The following is a 19,865-nucleotide window of genomic DNA, read 5'->3' as shown; positions in this document are numbered from 1 at the left end:
TTTTTTTTTTTTTTTTTGTGGGGATGAGACCTTACTATGTTGCCCAGGCTGTCATAACATATAGCTATGTTATTCAAAGTCACCAATGATTTGCATATTGCTGAGTTTAAGACTTAATTTTTAGGTCAACTCTCCTGACCTATCAAGCATCATTTGACAGTTATCTCCCTCCTCCATAAGACATATTCTACATCTAACCTCCTGGTTTTCCTCCTACCTTACCGCCTACTTCTTATCCTCTCATCTCCCTGCTTCTAGCTTAGTCCTTGGAAGAAGAGGAGGAGTTGTTCTTCTAATGATAGCGACAACAAACATTTATTGAGGTTTACCATGTGCCAGACACTCTGCTAAGTACTTTGTTTATTTTATCTTCTGTAGAAACAGGTTCTTGCCCAGGCTGGTCTCAAACTCCTGACCTCAAGTGATTCTCTCTCCTTGACCTCCCAAAGTGCTAGGATTACAGGTGTGTGCCTCCATGCTCTGCTCTCCTTGGAGTTCTTCACCTGTGCCCATGACCCTTGATGATCTCACCTAGTTTCATGGCTTCCAACATGTTCTCTACACTGACAACTCCCCAGTAATCTCCAGTTTACTAGCACTTTCTGAGTTCCAGATTGATGTCAAGCTGCTATTCAGTTTCTCCACTCAGATATCTAATGGGCATCTCAAAGATGTCTAAACCTAAACTCCTACCTTCCCTCCCCCAAGTCTGCTGCTCCCATAGTCTCCTGCATCTCAGGAACTCCATCCTTATAATTCAAGCCAAAAAACAGAGTAATTCTTGACTCTTTTCATATTCCATGCACAGTCTGTCAGCAAATTCTATTGGCCTCACCATCAAAACATATCCAGTACTTGATCAGTTCTAACAACCACTGGCACTATCCTACTCCAAGCCACCAACATCTCTCACCTGGAATAGTGCAGTAGCCTCCCAACCAGTCTTCCTACTTCCATTTGTCCTCAGTATAGAAATCAAGGTGACCTTTTAAAATGTAAGTCAGATTGTGTCATTCTGTCTCAGTCTTCCCTTGGGTTTTCGCTCCACGTAAAAGCCAAAGGCGTAACACTGGCCCGCCACACCCTACATGACCCAGTCCCCAGCTGCCTTTCTGATTCCTTTCTTACCTCTCTCCCCCCTTGCTTACTCCACTGAAGCCACCCCAGGCACACCTGGAATGACCATCACCAGATGGCTACGTGATTTGCTTCCTCACCACCATTAGGTCTTTGTTCAAATGTCATGTCCTGAAACCTTCCCTGACCAACTGTTTAATTTGCACCCCCATTCCAATGCTAGCATTCCCTAATCTCTTTTCCTACTTTACTTTTTGTCATAGTACTTTCCATAGTCCTTCTGCCATACTTTCCATTTTTCTTATTTGGTTGTTGTTGTAATCCATTACATGGGTTTCCCACTAGAACGTAAACTCCATAAAGGCAGGAGTTTCTGTCTTCTGCCCACTCCTGTATTCACAGTTAACAAAAATGAGTGAATACTGGCCTTTATTGCTGTTCTTGAGCAGGTTCCCTAGACTAGGGTCTGTGGCCGGCCTTAACATTCTGCCTTGTGTCCTAGCTTTCTGAGGATGGAGCTGTCCTACCCTACCTTGTCAGCCTACTTTCACTGCCTCTGACATGGCTGTGTCTGTTGTTCTTTTTCCTCAGATACTTACTCTCATTCCTCAAGTGAAAACGGAGGCAAGTCCGAGTCCGTGGCCAACCTACAGGCCCAGTCCTCCTTAAACTCCATCCACAGTTCCCCTGGCCCCAAACGCTCCACCAACACCCTTAAGAAATGGCTGACGAGTCCCGTGCGTCGACTCAACAGCGGGAAAGCGGATGGAAACATCAAAAAGCAGAAGAAAGTACGAGATGGTCGGAAGAGCTTCGACCTGGGATCTCCCAAGCCTGGGGATGAGACGACTCCTCAGGGAGACAGTGCTGATGAGGTACTTACACAGGACCCCAGAGCCTTCCACTAGGAGGGGACTTCTGACATGCCTCTTTCACAGGTTTTGTAAACTAGGCTGTCTTCAGTCTCTAACATTGTGTCATCTTGAACCTATGTGATTTGAGTTCTTTTTACTCAGACCATGGCCAATTTGATTTGTGACCAATTCAGAGACTGGCTAGTACCTAGGACATCCAACAGATAGAAACCACTTGCCAGATTTGGAGAGAGGAGACTAGGCCTGAAGGGAGTCAGTTGGTCACCAGTTCTCTGCCTCTACTGAGGACTACATCAAAACTGGCCAGACCTGCTTAGATTTAAAATAAAAGAATGAAGACCATTTCACCTGAAAATAGAAGACTGTGATAGAGTCTATAGCTGTCTTCAAGAATCTTGAGACTGTACACGGTGGCTCACGCCTATATTCCCAGCACTTTGGGAGGTGGAGGCGAAAGGATTTCCTGAGTTCAGGGATTCAAGACTAACCTGAACAACATGGTGAGACCTTGTATCTATAATAAATCAAAATATTAGCTGGACATGGTGATGCACACCTGTAGTTCCAGCTACTTGGAAGACTGAGGCAGAAGGATCACCTAAGCCTAGCAGGTCGAGGCTGCAGTGGCCATGAGTGTACCACTGCACTCCAGCCTGGGCAACAGAGTGAGACTCTGACTCAGAAAAAGAAAGAAAAAAAAAATCTTGAGCAGTGCCACATATAAAAAGTAGACAATTCCAGGTTGTTCCAGAAAACTATGATGAACAGGTGAAGGTTATAGCAGTCGAGGTTTCAGCTCAGTGAAGAACTTTAATCAGGGGGCTCAAGCAGTAATGACGTGAGCCTTCATGAAAACTAATGAACACCCATCCTAGAAGGGTTTGAGAGATCTTATGACCTCACTTCCAGTCAGAGAGATTCCTGTGTTAGCCAAAAGTTTATGCTGCATGGTCTCTGAAGTCTTGTACGAAGCTGAGATTCTGTAATCAAAACATAGTGGATATGTTTTGGTTGGGGAAATGAGACACCTGTTTTATCTGGTAAACTAACACTGTAATCAGTGATGTGGCTAAGAAGTTCTTCCTAATGTGTAACCAGACTCCCTCTTCTTGTAATTTTATACTATCTGCCATCTCCTCCTGCTAATGACAGCAGAGACTGGTGACATTGGTGAGAGTTCCAGCTCTCTCCGACTACTGCCAGCTTTCTCTTTTTCTTTCTTTCTTTTTTTTTTTTTTTTTGAGTTGGAGTCTCACTCCATTGCCCAAGCTGGAGTACAGTAGCATGCTCATGGCCACCCCAGCATCAACCTGCTGGGCTCCAGCAATCTTTCCACCTCATCCTTCCAAGTAACCAGAACTACAGATGCTCACTACTATGCCCAGCTATTTTAAAATTTGATTTTATTGTAGAGGCAAGATCTCGCCAAGTTGCCCCGGGGCTCAGGCAATTTACTCACCTCAGCCTCCCAAAGTGCTGGGATTATAGGCTGAGCCACAGAGCCTGGCCAACTTTCTCTTTTTCTAGCTTTTTTTTTTTTTTTTTTTTTTTGGTGTGGTGTGATCCTCATTTGATCTTCACTCTCCTTTGAGATAAGCAGGTGTATCCATATCACAGTGGAGGACACTGCAGCTGAAAAGATAGGGATGTGTTGAGAGGGGGATCCTTCTCTTAGGGATTGTTTTTGAAAAATATCAAGTCCTGAACCATTGGCGTTTTTAGCTTTGTGAAACAGTAACTAATGCTGCTCTTTTGTTCTAGAAGAGCAAGAAAGGTTGGGGTGAAGATGAGCCAGATGAAGAATCACACACCCCTCTCCCGCCACCTATGAAGATTTTTGACAACGACCCCACACAGGATGAAATGGTAGAACTCCTTAACTTCTTTACGTGAAGGAGCAATGTGTAATACCTGTGATTTTGTTTATGTGTGATGAGGACAATAATGCTTTTTCTCCTTCGAGATCTCTCAGCCCACATGGATCCTTGGTGATAGAGTTTCTGTCTGTATTTGGCAGATGTCCTCTCCCCCAGCCGTGGAGGTTTCACTTCATTCTGGGCAGTGTAGGGATTGTGTGTGGAATTGTCAAGGTGGAAATCTGCCTGGTGTCTCTTCCTGGCAAAAAAGGTTAATTAATGGCTCTGTCTTTGGAAGCAGCAGATCCTAAAAGGAACTATTTTAGGATCTGCTACTTTATAAAATCCGATATTTTATATCAAAATAGGTGGCTCCAGGTCACAACCGCTCTGTTGTTTTAGTTGTTTTCCCTGTACTCAACTCTAAAATCTAAATAATGGTGGCTTCCAGTCAAGCTCAGTGATGTTCAACTTCTGCAATGACAGCATGAGGAATGGAGATGCTGCTCAGGGGAGATGGTTGTCAATGTGGGCACACTTAACTTGCCAAGTTGCCCAGCTTTGCTTTGCAAAATTCCCTGCCTTGCTGGCATGCAGAGGCTCACTGGTGTCTGAAATATCAATGCCCACTGGGCTTCTAATCTCCTGGTGATCGTCCCAGTTGTTCTGGAGTGGGGGCTTAGGTTTTATGTGTTTCCAGGTCCTGACTGGAGGTTAGAGACTGCTCTTATATTCCCGTCACTCGCTTTCCTTGCAGCCATACTTTGATTTATTTGTGTTTTTCTTGCCGTGTTATCAGTCCTCTTAGACTTTGGACCCTGAATTGGTGCTCTCAGGTTTTTTGTTTTTGTCTTTTTTTTTTTAACTAGGAAAGGTAGATTTATTAAAGGAAAGATACATTGTGAAGGGCACACCAGGCAGGATGACAGTAAGAGTGTCTGCTGTTTAGTTTAGTTTAGTTTAGTTTAGTTTTGTTTTGTTTTGTTTGAGTTGGAGTCTCACTCCATCACGTTGACTGGAGTGCAGTGGCTCGCTCACAGCCACCCCAGCGTCAACATGCCAGGTTCCAGCGATCCTTCTGCCTCAGCCTTCCAAGTAGCCAGAGATATAGGCATGCGCTACCATGCTTGGCTAATTTTTTGATTAATTGTAGAGATGAGGTCTTGCAAAGTTGCCCAGACTGTTCTTGAACCTGTGGGCTCAGGCAGTCCCCTCACCTTGGCCTCCCAAAGTGCTGGGATTACAGGTTTGAGCCATCGCACCTGGCTCACTGTTAGTTTTTGACTGGACTGTACTTCCTATTTGACTTTTAGAGTGTCATTTTATTATAGTTGTGGTGGTGGTGGTGGTTGCTTGCCTGGTTATCCCTCCAGGCTCTTCTTGTGCTTGCTAGTGGTCTGCCTTATAGTGGAGAAGCCTCCTTCAAACTTTATAATACTGCTAGGATGCAAGTGAAAAAGTACTGTCTGCAGATGTCAGTGGTTCTGGTTATATCCCAGATCGTATTTTAATACTCTTGGCTTTGTGTTTGAATTATCAACCCACAGACATTGATTGAGGTCTTCCTCTGTGCTAGGCTGGAGGGACAGAGTCTAGGAACAGGCCAATGACTAAGATGTGGTATCTGCCCCCAACATGTCTTGCCCAGTTGTGGCCTCTCCTGAAGTGACGTTGGTGGCCCCAGTCTTCAGGGCCAGCTCTCTGACTGTGGACTGTTGAGAGGCAGGCAGCATGGCATTGTGCCCATCCTAGACTCCCAGAGACCCAGCCTGCTGGGCTCCTAGAGGCCTGCCCTTGTAACATGTTGTATAAACAGTGATAGTGGATTGGACCGTAGGATGCTGGTATCCCCCACAGCCTTCCCCACCGAAGGCCCAGCTTGCATAAGATAAGTAAAGGTCATGAACCCGCTCCTTCTAATTCCCTGAAACGTAGCTTGTTGGGTGAAATGGGTGTTGCATTTTTTCAGGATAATGTTAAATTGAGAATGCTGACTTACCTCCAGAAGTTTGTGTAACCCTTTTATTAGCCAGAAATAGGGCCGGTAGCAACAGTCTCTTTTTAGACACATTAACTCTTCTTGGTCTTGCTTGTTTGATTTGTATATGTTTGTTTTTCTGGACTATATGGGAGTAGGTAAGCCCCAGAATTTATAGCACATAGAACTGGATTTATTAAAACAATTTTTACAACAATGTAAAAGGAATTTTTTAAAGCTCACCCATTGTAATATTGTGTAGTTAATTTAATTCTTGGTGTTTCCTTCTTATTCTTTTCATATGCATGTAGGTTTTACTTTTATTATTATATTATGCATATGATGTGTTCAATGTTTTATTTTCTACTATTTCCTAAAATCTTATTAATTTTTCCTCATAACTATAATTTTAATAGTTGGAGAAAATTTTTCTTATTGGACATTCCATAATTTGCTTAATTGGCCCCTGCATGGGACATCTTAACAGAGTGCTTCCTATCTTCACTACTCTGGATAGTACTACTGCATACAGTAGTACTACAGATCACTGTGTATATAGCATTTGTTCATTTGATTTCTGTTGTTGGAATAAGTTACCAGGGAAAGGATTACTAGATCAAAAAGATGATAATTTGGTTTTCCTTACACACTTAAGCTATTAAGTATTCCCCTTAAGCTTAAGTATTTCCTAGGAGAGGAAAAGGGGTATTATTGTATCTTTCTTAATTACAATTATTTTCCTCCATCTCAGAAGCAAAGACTTAGAGTAATTCTAGAAGCTTCACTTTTTAAACTCTTCCCCTAACCTAAGGGACAAACTTGAAGTCAGAGCAAGGCCAGGACATTCAGCTTCCTACACCCATAGTCATTACCACTGAAGACTAAAGGAGTCTGTGTCCTGGCCCTGGGAACACCACTGCCCTCTGCTCTGATAAGCTATGGGTAAAAGTACACACGTGCTTTGCAGGGTTAACCATTTCTTCCCCACTTTCTTCTCAGGTAGAAGAAGGAAGAAAAACCAAACAAATAAAAAACCACCATCCCTCAGCGAGCAGGAATCCCCAAACCATTGGCCAACAACCGCATGAACAAGTCTTTTATTGCTGGTGCATGGGGAAGAGGGGCACAGTGAGGTCCTTTAATCAAACCCCTCTTCACGGTGAACAGAAAGGTTCCTGGCAACTCCAGCATGGAACATACAACTCCTGCTAAAGCCTGTTATTCATTCTTGATATTCCAGTTCAGGGGCCTTACCAAAGCCAGCTATTATGTTTTATGAAAGGGTTGGGGGGGGTGTGTATGTGAGAGAGGGGATATCCAGGCTCTCTAAAGTCCTAGTCCTATTCCTAGCAGGACTATTTCTCTTCTTTGAACTCACTTGAGGCTAGGTTAATCGAACCCTTCCTACCCTGAAACAGCAATGGGCAGCTGTGTAGTGGCCAAAGTCTTGTTTGCCCTCAGAGCAGTCGCCTCCACTCTCTACCTTGTTACTGTCAGTAGGTACAGCTCTTGCCTGTTGGCTTCCCAGGAACGTGGTGGCCCTGCCTGCGAGGGGTCTTCGGAGTCCTGAGAAGAACCTAGTCCCATCCATTTACTGCTGTCCAAAATTCCTGACAAAGGCTCAGGCAGGCCCATCCCACAACCGTGCTACACCCACCTCCCCCTGTTATCTCTTCCTTCTGAACACAGAGCTTTGCTTCCCTTGCTTGCCTTGAACTTTGGACTTTCTGTGTTGCCTCCTAATCACTGTTCCTCATTCCTTGCTAATCTGCTTTTCCTCTGCTGCCCAATGTCTTGCAGTCCTCCTCTTTGCTAGCAGCCCGGCAGGCTTCCACTGAAGTACCTACTGCTGCAGACCTTGTCAGTGCAATAGAAATGTTGGTCAAAAGCAAGCTGGTAAGTGGGGGTCCTGGAGGCAGTCCTGTGTGTGTCTCACCTCCACATGGCTCCCCGGGCCTTGCATCTATCTGCCGTGTTCTCTGTTGCACCTGTCCTCATTCTTCTATGTAATGTTTCCAGCTAATGATGGTTTCTAAAAAGCTGTGCCCTGGAGTCCTTTTTGATTTTGTTTGGAAATGGGCATGGGGAGTTACTAGGCCATCTGAGGTCGTGATGTTGATGAAAGGTGAAGTGTCCCAGGCAAACTAGCCTGTTCCAGTGGCCCACAGGCACACGGCGTTCAGTCGGTGACTGACGTGTGTCTGGTTAGCCCTGAAGCTGCTGACACACTGAACATGGATTGGACCTTTGAAAGGACCAGAAAATTTTATTTGGGGACATCAGCCTTCTGGTTTGCAAAAGTAGAGAGTTGATTATCCATGGGGAATGGGCAAAAGTGCATGGACACCTTGCAAGAAATTAAGAGAGCTGGTGTCTATCCTCATCATGGGGGTGGAAACAGGACATAAGCTACTGGCAAATGATCTAGTCTGTGACAATCTCATGGACCCATCAGCCCACTGAAGGGAAGAGTGATGAATCTGAGCTGCTTCAGGCCTTTGGCATAATACCGGTGGCCCCTTTCTGGAGAGCTCATGCGAGTAGAGCTGTTCCTCTACCCCCATGGTTTCATATTTGAGTGTATCACTACACCATGACAACTGGAAGCATTTTCTTTTCCTTCACTCTCATTCTTGTCATCTATTTGGCTATTCCTGCAACTCTCATTAGGGTAAATGTCTGTGCTTCTGCCAGACTTCTGTTGGGTAGTCTGGACAAAGCCATTTCAGCCCATCCCCACTTGGCCCGGGAGTGAAAGGAAAATGACGATCTGGTCTAGGGAAAGCTGCCTGATCGTTTTGATTCCAGTCATTTCCTTTTCAGATATCCCAGCTTACAGTGTACAAATGAGGTGTAGTACATATGATCTGATTATTTTCCTTCTAGATTTTTCTTCCTAATTAAAAAAAAAAGCTGTTTTTAGTAATATTGTCAAACTCTCGAAGGTTGTGTATTTTCCTGCCAGTAAGAGTTAAATGCTCTTGTGGACACTGCACTGACTTTTCAAAAGACTCCTCTCTGGCTATTCCCCATTTGCTCTCCCTTTCCCGCCACACTGACCTATACACCCTCTTCATTCTCCAAATACCTGCTTTATTTATTTATTTTCTTAATCAAATTTTTTCCCTTTTTTATGTTGTTATTTTTGGGTGTACAAAAAATTATCTCTGTAGATATTCCTTTTTTTTCTGAAATTTCTCCTATTATTGATTTCTAGTTTCATACCTATTTTTTTTAAAGATGTAGGGTACATAATTCAGGGTTAGGTCCATAAGTGGTCATTGTACAAGTGAAGTTTGGGCCTCCCATTTGTCCTCACTTTGCCTGGTTTGGGATCAGGTACCCTTATTAGTGTTATGTGCCACCCCCTCCTTCCCCAGCAGTGACCCACTCCTGCCAATCCCTTTCATGTAGTATTGTGATAAATGTTCAGGGTCCACTTATGAGTGAGAACATGCAGTACTCAGTTCTTTGTTTCTATGATAAATCACTGAGTATGATGGGCTCTAAATCCATCCAAATTGCTGCAGAGTTCATAGTTTTGTCCTTCTTTATAGCTGCTTAATATTCCATTGTGTATATGTACCACATTATTTTTTATCAGTCCGCTTTTAATGGGCAGCACTGTTGGTTCCATGTTTTTGCTATTGAGAATAGTGCTGCAATAAACATGCATATGCAGGTATTTTGTAGAATGATTTGAGTTCCTCTGGGTTTTTTCTTTTGCATTTTTCTCTTTTACCACTTGAGCCTGGCCTGTAACCTCATGCCTGAACTCTTACAGCAGCTCCTGCTTGATCTTTCCTTACCCAGCCTGCCTCCACATCTCACCCTCCAATCCATCTTCCACAGCACTGCTTCCTGCCTCCCTCCTTGGTGAAGGCTCTCTGCCTTCCTCTTGCCTACACACGCAGTGGTCTCCGATGTGGGGGTTCCCTCAGGTACACAAGACAGTTTATTGCAGTATGGGAAGAAAATATTAGAGTCGCTTTTTATTACCATTTTAAAATGGTTTCATATGTGTTTTATTGTGTGCCTAATGATAGTACTGTAGCATAGATATATAATTTATTTTTAAAATCACATGTTTTGGAGGTTCATGAACAAAATTATGTCCACTGACAGAGGTATGAAATCAAAGTTTAGAAATCCCTGGCTTATCAATAAAGTCCATCATTACCCAGTAATCTGAGGTTTTGTAGCCTTTCTCCAGCCCAGCCTTCCAACATCCCCTTATCATTCAGATTGATCAACTCTGCTCTATCCAAATTGCTTTCCTCTTGTCCTCAAGCACACATCTGGCTTTCCTTCCTCCAGGTTTTTGTTCCTACCACCCTACTTTTCTGCAGTGTTCTCCCTCTTATTTCTGCTTATCTAGGCCATAAAGGTCCCTCAAATCTTCTCTCTCTACAAGAACTCTCCTGACCAGTGCAGGTCAAATTTCTTTTGTAATCCCTTGGCAATTACTAAAGTCACATTCTGCCTGGAACAGCTCTTGGCCCTGCTGTGTTACTTGTTAAAATATATCACTGTAGATATTTCATTAGCAGTTTACCTCCCCAGCTAGATGGTAAGTTATTTAGGACATTATTATTGTTTTCCTCCATTCGTATACAATGGAGGAAATGTGACAATGGACAAGAGTCTTTTACACGTATTGAGTTTCTCATGAACACTTATTTCCAAAATCTGTATTTATATTTTGGATTACCATTTTTCTACTACTACTATGCTGCTGACCTCTGAGCTGTTGAGAGTCCCCTTGGGCCTCTAGTTTGTGTGATCAATGGGTCTGATATTAAACATGTAAGCAAAGAGATTAAGAAGTCCCATCAGAGCAAATGTCCCAGGGAAGAGGGAAGGTGGGATGGCACTGGAGTTGATTGGCCTTATAACAGGCTGTCAGTAAATGTCTGTTGAATTGATGTCCTTTATGTGGTAAGTTACCATAATAAGAAATTTAACATCTTCCACCGATAACTACCGTTGAGGACCTACAGTGAGCCTTGAATTAGAGATTTCTTTGGCTTAACATATGGGGGGAGGGGACCCAAAAAAACCTCAGGAATTTATTTGTAAAAAATTGTGCTTTATTCTTACTTTATTCTTTTTTTTTTGAGTTGGAGTCTCACTCCATTGCCCATGCTGGAGTCCAGTGGCATGCTCATGCCACTCCAGCATCGACCTGCTGGGCTCCAGCGGTCCTTCCGCCTCAGCCTTCCAAGTGACCAGAACTACAGGCATGCACTACCATGCCTGGCTAATTTTTGATTTACTGTAGAGACGAGGTTGCCAAGTTGCCCAGGTTGTTCTCTAACCAGTGGGCTCAGGCAATCCACATGCCTCAACCTCCCAAAATGCTGGGATTACAGGTTGAGCCACCAAGCCCAGCCTATTTTTACATGTTTAAACTTCAGTCACCCTCAAAGTACTCTCTGTTGATGCAATACACCTATTGAGACTCTTTTTCCACTGCTCAAAACAGTTTTTGAACTTGTTAATTGTGATGCCTTTTAGTGTTTCAGCCTTTTTTGGTTTCACCTCTTGCACATCAGCAACATGGTTCCCTTTGAGGACTCTTCATTAGGAAACAAAAAAGTCCCTGGGGCAAGATAGGGTGAATTGAGAGCATGGAGGGGGAGGTCTTGCTGTTTAAAAAAAAAAAACTCAATGGGGGCAGGGCACGGTGACTCGCGCCTGCAATCCCAGCACTTTGGGAGCCCGAGGCAAGAGGATTGCCTGAGTCTGGGGGTTTGAGATTAGCCTGGGCAACTTGGTGAGACCTTGTCTCTACAGTAAATAAAAAAAACTAGCCAGGCATGGTGACGTACCCCTGTGACTCCAGCTACTTGGAAGGCTAAGGCAGAAGGAACACCTGAGCACAGCAGGTTGAGGCTGCTGTGGCCATGAGTGTGCCACTGCACTCCAGCCTGGGTGACAGAGTGAGACTCCAAATAAAAAAAATCTCAGTGGTGTGGGCAGGTGTGCTCGTAAATTACCCATCATGAAATGGGCAAATGCATTGAAAGAATCTCAACAACAACAACAAAATTTTACTGAAGGCCGGGCTCAGTGATTCAGCCTGTAATCCCAGCATTTTGGGAGGCCAAGGCGAGTGGTTTGCCTGAGCCCGTGGGCTCAAGACCCACCCAGGCAACTTGGTGAGACCTCGTTTCTACAATAAATCAAAAATTAGCTGGGTATGGTGGCACGCACCTGTAGTTTCGGCTACTTGAAAGACTGAGGCAGAAGGATCGCCAGATCCCAGCAGGTCGAGGCTGCGGTGACTGGGAACATGCCACTGCACTCCAGTATAGGCAACAGAGTGAGCCTCCAACTCAAAAAAAAAACTTACTGAAGCTGAATGCAGCCTCTCACAACAATGCTAGCTGGTATGCTGATGCCAGTGTGTTCCATGAACACTAACCTAGCAGGATTCCGTGAACCCTTACCTAGCAGGGAAAGCCTGTACTAAAAAGAGACCGCCGTCCAAAAAATAATTCCAGGTTTTTTGAGGTTTCTCCTGTCTAAAGCCAAGTCTATATTACAGAAAGGAGTGAGAGAGCAATCGTTTGGTTTCTTAGAATTTTATCACCAAAATTTCATTCTTTGGCCTCTCCTCTGCTTTCTCTTTCTTCCCATCCCACATGACCTAGCAATGGAACACCAGTAGGTTGAGTATATTTCAGCCACGTTTGGGAACACTAAGTTGCATTTTCACCTCCAAGACTCTTATTCCTATTCCTTAGCAGCTCTTCAGCTTAGAAGAAAAGATCAAGAGCCCATAAAAGTTCTGGGGTATTGCCGGGCTTGGTGGCTCAGCCTGTAATCTCATGCCTTTGGGAGGCTGAGGTGAGTGGATTGCCTGAGCCCGCGGGTTCAAGACCCGCCTGGGCAGCGAGACCTCATCTCTACAATAAATCAAAAAATCAGCCGGGCGTGGTAGCGCATGCCTGTAACTCCGGCTACTCGAAAGGCTGAGGCGGAAGGTTCGCCGGAGCCCAGCAGGTCGAGGCTGCGGTGGCCGGTAGTGGCCACTGCACTCCAGTCTGGGCGACAGAGTGAGACTCCAACTCAAAAAAAAAAAAAAAAAAAAGTTCTGAGGAATTTATTTTTTTATTATTTTTTTATTTTTTTTGGAGTCGGAGTCTCACTCACTCCAACTCAAAAAAAAAAAAAAAAAAAAAGTTCTGGGGTATTTATTTATTTTTTTTTATTTTTATTTTTTATTTTTTTATTTTTTTTGGAGTCAGAGTCTCACTCACTCCGACTCAAAAAAAAAAAAAAAAAGTTCTGGGGTATTTATTTATTTTTATTTATTTATTTTTTCTGGAGTCGGAGTCTCACTCAGTTGCCCAGACTGGAGTGCAGTGGCCGCTCCCGGCCACCGCAGCCTCGACCTGCTGGGCTCCGGCAATCCTTCCGCCTCAGCCTTCCGAGTAGCCGGAGTTACAGGCATGCGCTACCACGCCCGGCTGATTTTTTGATTTAGAGATGAGGTCTCACTGCCCAGGCAGGTCTCGAACCCGCGGGCTCAGGCAATCCACTCACCTCAGCCTCCCAAAGGTGGGGGTTTACAGGCTGAGCCACCGAGCCCTGCGTTCTGGGGTATTTATTGGACTAAGTACAACAGTGTGGTGGCTGCCAACACAGGCCAGTATTATCACAGACTTAGCTAATGCAAGCACAATGTGTGGATCAAGAGAACCAAGTGTCATTGTTCTCAGGGCTGTTCAGACCACACCTGTCATGAGCTGTGTGTGAATAGCTTATTGTATTCTAAATGCAACTTTCTGTGATGTTTTTGAGTAAACTGGAAGGGCCAACAGAAGATAACCAGACCATGTGGTCTGTGTCATTTGAAGGAAAGCTGAAGAAACCAAGGTTAAGTATAGGGAGAAGTTAAGAGAAGAGATGTGAGAGCTGTCTTTCCGATAACTGAAGCATTGTTGTGGGATGGGAGGGATGGTCTGACTCTTTGTTGCTTCAGAGGGTGGAGCCTAGACCTGTGTGAGGAGTTTTCTCAGTTTAGTGTAATGAAGAGCTGAGAAGCCCTTTCAATTTTACTGAGTCAGATTCCATGTCACAGGAACATCTGGCATTCTTAGACTTTTATCTAGACCTTCGAGTCTTTCTGCTTTCTTTATTAGTTGCTCAAGTGGCCAAATTCTGCGCTTAAAATTCACCCCCCCCACACACACACAAAGGCCATGTAACCCCTATGTCTCTATATCCCTGGTGCTTTATGGTCATGCAGTCATTGTTGCACCAAGGCTCCTGCCTCGCCTTGGTGAGTTGTGATCTCTGCTTCAGGAGAGCTGCTGTTGGGGAATAAAGTCGGGGTTCTCAGACACACCTGTCATGCAGATAAACCCCCCCCCGACATTAATGGACCCTCTGAGTTCTTGCCAGCCTGCCCTGGTCTTTAATCAGTGCTTTTGTTTACCAAGAAAGGCTGCTCTCCCACCTACCCCCAAACAGAGCTGGCATACTTTTTCTGATCTCAGAATTAAGGAATTGTCTTTATCTCTAAACCAAGAATAAGGACTCCCCATGCTTCCCTGTGTGGTTTTTAGTGAAACTTCTTCTAGTGCTGTGGGCAGCTACTGTTAGCAGTGAGTGTAAGAAGTCAGTTTTCAGTCTTGCTTCTGATACTTATTATATAGCCCTGGGAAAGTTCCTTAGTCTACTTGGGGCTCTCTTTTAGCTCACTTACTAATGATGATGATTCTGTCTACCCAAATCTAATCTCAAGAGAGTTATGATGATAATTGAGTAGGTGAGAACACACTTTGTAAACTGATAAGCGAGGATCTATGAATGTTAGTTCTTAGCCACCTCGGCGGCCTTATGAAGGGCAAGGAAAGGGCATTGTGTCATCTTTATGTTCTATAACTGAGTATGGTGCTGGGCACATGGAAACTCAAGAGAGCGATAGATTGGTGGTTGGGTGAATGTTGTGGTGTCCTAGCTTAACAGTCTGTAACGCTTGGCTTCATTCCTCAAGTTTGAAGAACAAGAGCTTCCTGGCCATCTGAGAATCTAGTGTGTCTCTAAGCTGTAGTCCTGGAGCTCTGGGATCCTCCCATCTGCCTGGCATGAAAGATTGAGCCTCTAGAAAGAAAACCTTCTCTGAGCTCTTGTCATCAGGTGGCACACAAGAGTTGTTTACTGGGCTCAGGATGGCTCTAGAATCTGGCTAATCATCCTCTGCCTTAAGGGAAGGGACTGGCCTGGACTAGTTCTTGTTTAGTCTGCCTGGTAGCCTGGTGTCCTGAGAATGTGCTCTACCTGCTTCAGCAAGACTTCCTGCCTTCTGGTTCTGCTTTGATAGCATATGCCTTCTTGAATCAGCCTTGTGAACATGGCTAAGGCCAGGCTGTATTTGTACATGTGCTTTGTTCTCCTTTAGATGAATTGCCTTGTTTTGTCAACAGCCAGGTGGTGTTAGCAGAAGCTCAGAATCCAGATGGGAGAAAATAACAACTCTATCATATTTACTGCGGAGGTGTATGTTTTTAGGAACTGAGTTCATCTGGCATTCCTCGTGGAAGAGATTCCTGAGGTTCTTGTCAAAATAGAAAAGGTTAGATTTCCACCACAAATTTTTAACTCAAAATTACAAACCTGAAGTGCCATTTGCCTGGAAAATTCAGATTTCAGTTTTTCCACTGTGTAGTTGTCCCTATACCTATCCCCAGCTTGCCTAGAAATAACTTACATCTATTGCTTGTTCCAGAGAATATTATATACATCTTTTACATACATCTTATTGTGTACATTTGATACTTACAACATGATGTCTTGAAATTCATGTAGATAGTATAATGGTTACTGTAGTGGAGCACATTAACATATCTGTCATCTCACATAATTTTTTTGGTATTTGTGTGACAAGAGTAGCTAAAATCTACTTATTTGACACAAATCTCCAATAAATACAATTTTATGGACTATAAAGTCCTCATGTTATACTTTAGATCTCTAGACTGGTTCATCCTATTTATTGTCTGCTGCTTTGTATCCTTTATATGTATGTGTGTGTGTGTGTGTATATATATACACCCTTTTTTAAGAGTCCACATATAAATTAGATCATGCAATATTTTTCTTTTGTTCTATGTCTAACTTATTTCACTTAGCATAACATGCATGTTGTGGCAAATGACAGGATCTCCTCTTTTTAAGGTTGAATAATATTTCAGTGTGTGTATCTGTGTGTATCACAATTTCTTTATTCATTCGTCCATCAATGAACACTTAGATGGTTTCCATATCTTATCTATTGTGAATAATGTTGCAATGAAATGGGGGTACAGATATCTTTACAAGGAGCTGATTTCATTACCATTGTATATACTGAGGGTGCCAAAAAATGTATACACATTTTAAGAGTGTTATCTATGTATTACTTTTTGTTTGCAGTAATCAGAAGTGTCTGAATGCTGATGGTAACCACTTTGAGCACCTCTTTTAATTGCAGAAGTCAAATATGACTTGAATTTGTCTTTTGTTATTGGTATATATTGAGTATTACAATTTTAATATCATTTTTTCCTTCTTAAAATGTGTATACATTTTTTTGACACCTTCTATAGACCCAGAAGAGGGATTGCAGGGTCATATGGTAGTTCTGTTTATAGCCATCCTAACGGGCATGATATACAAATTTTTTCAAAAGTGGAGCAGCTCAGAGGTGCACTCAGATATGGCTGGTTTGTGTGGTGGGTGGTCCTGGGCCAGCTGAATTACCTGTTGTCTCATCAGATGAGTTTGATCTCTCCTCAGAAGTTCTGTAGCATATTCAATAAATTCTTGGTAGCCTCCTACACCTCAGGCTTTGAGATCAAGCACAGAATCTTCCTTATTTGGAGTTCGTGGTCTAGGGTTAATGCTCAAAATCCTCTCCTGCTTGGACTGTTGGCAAGCATTTTCTTTCAGATTTTAGTTTGACATCCCTGTCTGTGACTGCTAGAGGGATCTTTCTTTTTCTTTTTTTTTTTTTAATGTATTACTATTCTTTTCTGGCTAATAAGAGCAATATATGCTTATTTGAAAAAATGAGAAAAATGACATGAGTAAAACATGTCATCATCTAGATATATTTATTCAGTGTGGAAATTGTGCTGTATTTTCTTCCAGACCCTTTTTAAAAATTATGTAGTTGACCAGGCATGGTGGCTTACACCTGTAATCCCAGCACTTTGAGAGGCCCAGGCGAGAGGATTGCCTGAGCCCAAGGATTTGAGACCAGCCTGGGTAGCATGGCGAGACCTCGTCTCTACAATAAATAAATAAAAAATTAGCCAGTCATGGTGGTGAGCACCTGTAGTTCCAGCTACTTGGAAGGCTGAGGTGGAAGAATTGCCTGAGTCCAGCAGGTCGAGGCTGCGAGGCTGTCAATATGCCACTGCACTCTAGTCTGGGTGACAGAGTGAGACTCCTATTAAAAACAAAAATTATTTAGTTAATCACAGAGTCTTTAAAGTTTAAGTTCTGTTTTTCCTTACTATCATATCAGAGATAGTTTCTCAAATCATGAAAAGCTCTTTGGAACATTGAGACTGATTTTTCTACAATTTAAATCCAAACATGTTACTTCCCTGCTTACAACCTTCCTGTCTGTCATTGGTCTTAGAAGTTCTCTACTTCTTAATGTCACAGACAAAGCTCCTCATGATCTGACCTCTGCACACTTCTCCAGGATTCTATCTTCACCCTTCCCTTCTCCCTTCACTGGCACCCACTCACCCCAACTCACAGGGTAGAAGTCATTTGCCAGTCCCTTCCCTCACACCCTTCATTCTGCCTACACCAGGCTACTTTCAGCTTCCCAGACTGCCCCGTGTCTTTTGATCCCTTGACCCTTTACTCACAGGGCTGTTCTTGCCTGGACTGTTCTCCTGCTGGCATATTCATTGAAACCCTTTTCGTTTGGCAATGGTCAGTTCAAACATCATCTTTTCCATTAAGTCTTACCTTTCCTCTGCACCCCACCATAGAGCTGCCTGTTCCTCTTGTTCATCCTCCGTTGTACTCCTTATGTTTAGAAGAGCACCTATTATAGCTTAGATTATAGAGATCAGGGAGCTGTGTTTTATTCATTCACATTTCTCAAGCACTTTACTTAGCATGTTGTAGATGCTCAGTAAATATCTGTTGAGTACAAATAAATGATCAGTTATAATACTGTGTAATGAATGCTGTGCATGGGATGTATAAAGAGTGCTTACAGGAGCCTAGAGGAAGGGCATGTCAGGGGTATGTGATTCCAGATCCAGCGGCCAGGAAGCATGTTCATTTTAAACATGGGAATGGCTTTCCTCCACTCCTCGTTACCTATTTGAGTCTATTTGCTCTGTCCTTATACACCATTTCCTTTATCTACTGAGATTATTATGGCCCTGAGTTCCAAGCGGGGCAGAAGTCCTCACCATGGCAAAACACTGGCCACTACTGCCTGTTTTCTCCCAGGAGCAGTGCAGACAATTTCATGTCAACCCTGAGTGCCCTTAGCTGGGGCCCAGCATTCCCAGCTCCAGCATAGGGAGAAAGGACCTCGGAAGAAATCCCTCTTGAATTTCAGAAGCACTACACTAACCCCATGGTTTGAGGCAGGCTACTCAGCATACATCTTAGTCAAACCCTTTATTTCCCTCTTCTTCCACTCACCACTTTCATCCCAGAGAGTTTCTCCCACAGATAACTTGGGCCTCTTTGCTCATAGAACAAGTCAGGTAGGAAGAGATGGAAGTATTTCCCCATGTGACACACTGGACTCCTCAGATGTTCTTTGTTCTGTAGGGTGGTTGAGAGTGAACCACGCCAAGCTGGTCAGGCAGAGATGGAGGCCTATTTCCCTGGCCTTGCCGTCACCAAGCTGCCAGCCAATAGGCTGCAGAGCAAAGACTGTCACAAAACAATGGGGAAGGAGGGGAAGTAAAGGGCATGTAATCAGATCAATCACCAGCTGGGCCCATCTGCTTAGGAGCCTGTCTCTGGTAATGGTACCAGGACACATGTCGTTGGAAAGCCTCAGTACCAGAAAGCCTCATTTCCTTAATGACAGGTTACAGATCCTGCATCTATAAATTTAGCTAAACCCTTCTTGACCTTTCTATATTTTTAGCCTATGCTACTGCTCTGGATGTAACAACTTCCATGGTCGATTACTTGTTCTGTAAATACCATTATCTCAAGTTAAAAGAGGTTGTCTCTCTCAAGCCTGAAGACCCTGTTCTCTTAATTCTAGTTTCCAGTACTGGCAACAAATTCATGTTTGGCCCTTGGAACATTTTGTTAATTTGGGGGTAGAGGAGTGGAAGAAGTAGTTTGATATCTCTTTTCAGCACTAAGTTTTTCAGATTCAAGTCTTAATATACTCCATCTTTTCTCATATAACAGCCTACCAGTCATCTCATTTGCTTTTGTTTCATTTCCCTGGACCTTGTTTTTCTACCTCTGTTTAGCCTGTGTTAAAATACAGCAACTGAGAGAGTTTGTGACAAATATTCCAAGTATAGATCACTTAAGGTCAGGCTGAAGCCTTTACTTCCTACTACATTTTAGACTATTTTTTATCGTTGTGACTTTAACCTTAGAGATAATGTCTAAGTCTACTAAGTGAAATCTTTCCTTTTAACCTAGGGGCTGGTATAAACAGACATCTAGTGAGAATAGTTTAGATTAGTCTCCCATTGTTTGTTCTGTAGTTGCCCAACTTGACCTTGATCTCTAGTATCTACATTGCTTCTGCCAGTTCATATAATGAAATGCTAAGCGCCACTGTGTGGTCCTTCTTCCAGGGTACTTGTAAAAATGTTAAGATTGACTCCCTTTTGAGGATTTTTATTATTAACAGCTCCATCCACTGGGGAAAGGGGGAAAGCCTCACCATTGTAGGGCATTTTTAACTTTGCAAAGGGGTTGTATAGCTATTAACTCTGTCTATTCCTTAGAAATCTGTAAAGAGGGAAGATCTAATTTGAAAACTGGGAAAACCTGAAGCATAGAACAATTGTGCATGTTTCACATGAATTCATCATATGACTATAGGTCTGGGATTAGACTTTAGGTTTC

At 43.3% G+C, this 19,865-nt stretch overlaps 1 protein-coding gene across 4 annotated transcripts in view; it reads left to right on the top strand.

Moving 5' to 3' along the window:
* Positions 1-1,672: 1,672 nt before the first annotated feature.
* The window catches only part of LOC103275477 (kalirin RhoGEF kinase), a 42,500-nt gene continuing 24,307 nt past the window's right edge, over positions 1,673-19,865 (top strand). Inside the window, exons 1-3 of one of the 4 annotated variants that reach the window (XM_021706361.1) lie at positions 1,673-1,952; positions 3,717-3,818; positions 7,587-7,682. In XM_021706361.1, coding sequence (XP_021562036.1) covers positions 3,780-3,818; positions 7,587-7,682 — 135 coding nt within the window. In that variant the 5' untranslated portion in view covers positions 1,673-1,952; positions 3,717-3,779. Of the gene's footprint in view, positions 1,953-3,713; positions 3,819-7,586; positions 7,683-19,865 lie in introns of all 4 variants that reach the window. The other 3 variants (XM_021706362.1, XM_021706364.1, XM_021706363.1) reach the window with 3 other exon arrangements.

This window comes from Carlito syrichta, unplaced genomic scaffold, assembly GCF_000164805.1.
Source record: "Carlito syrichta isolate Samal-C Ts95f unplaced genomic scaffold, Tarsius_syrichta-2.0.1 Scaffold315477, whole genome shotgun sequence".
NCBI classification, from domain to species: domain Eukaryota; kingdom Metazoa; phylum Chordata; class Mammalia; order Primates; family Tarsiidae; genus Carlito; species Carlito syrichta.
Note: the sequence above shows the minus strand (reverse complement) of the source record. Positions and strands in the feature narration are given on the sequence as shown.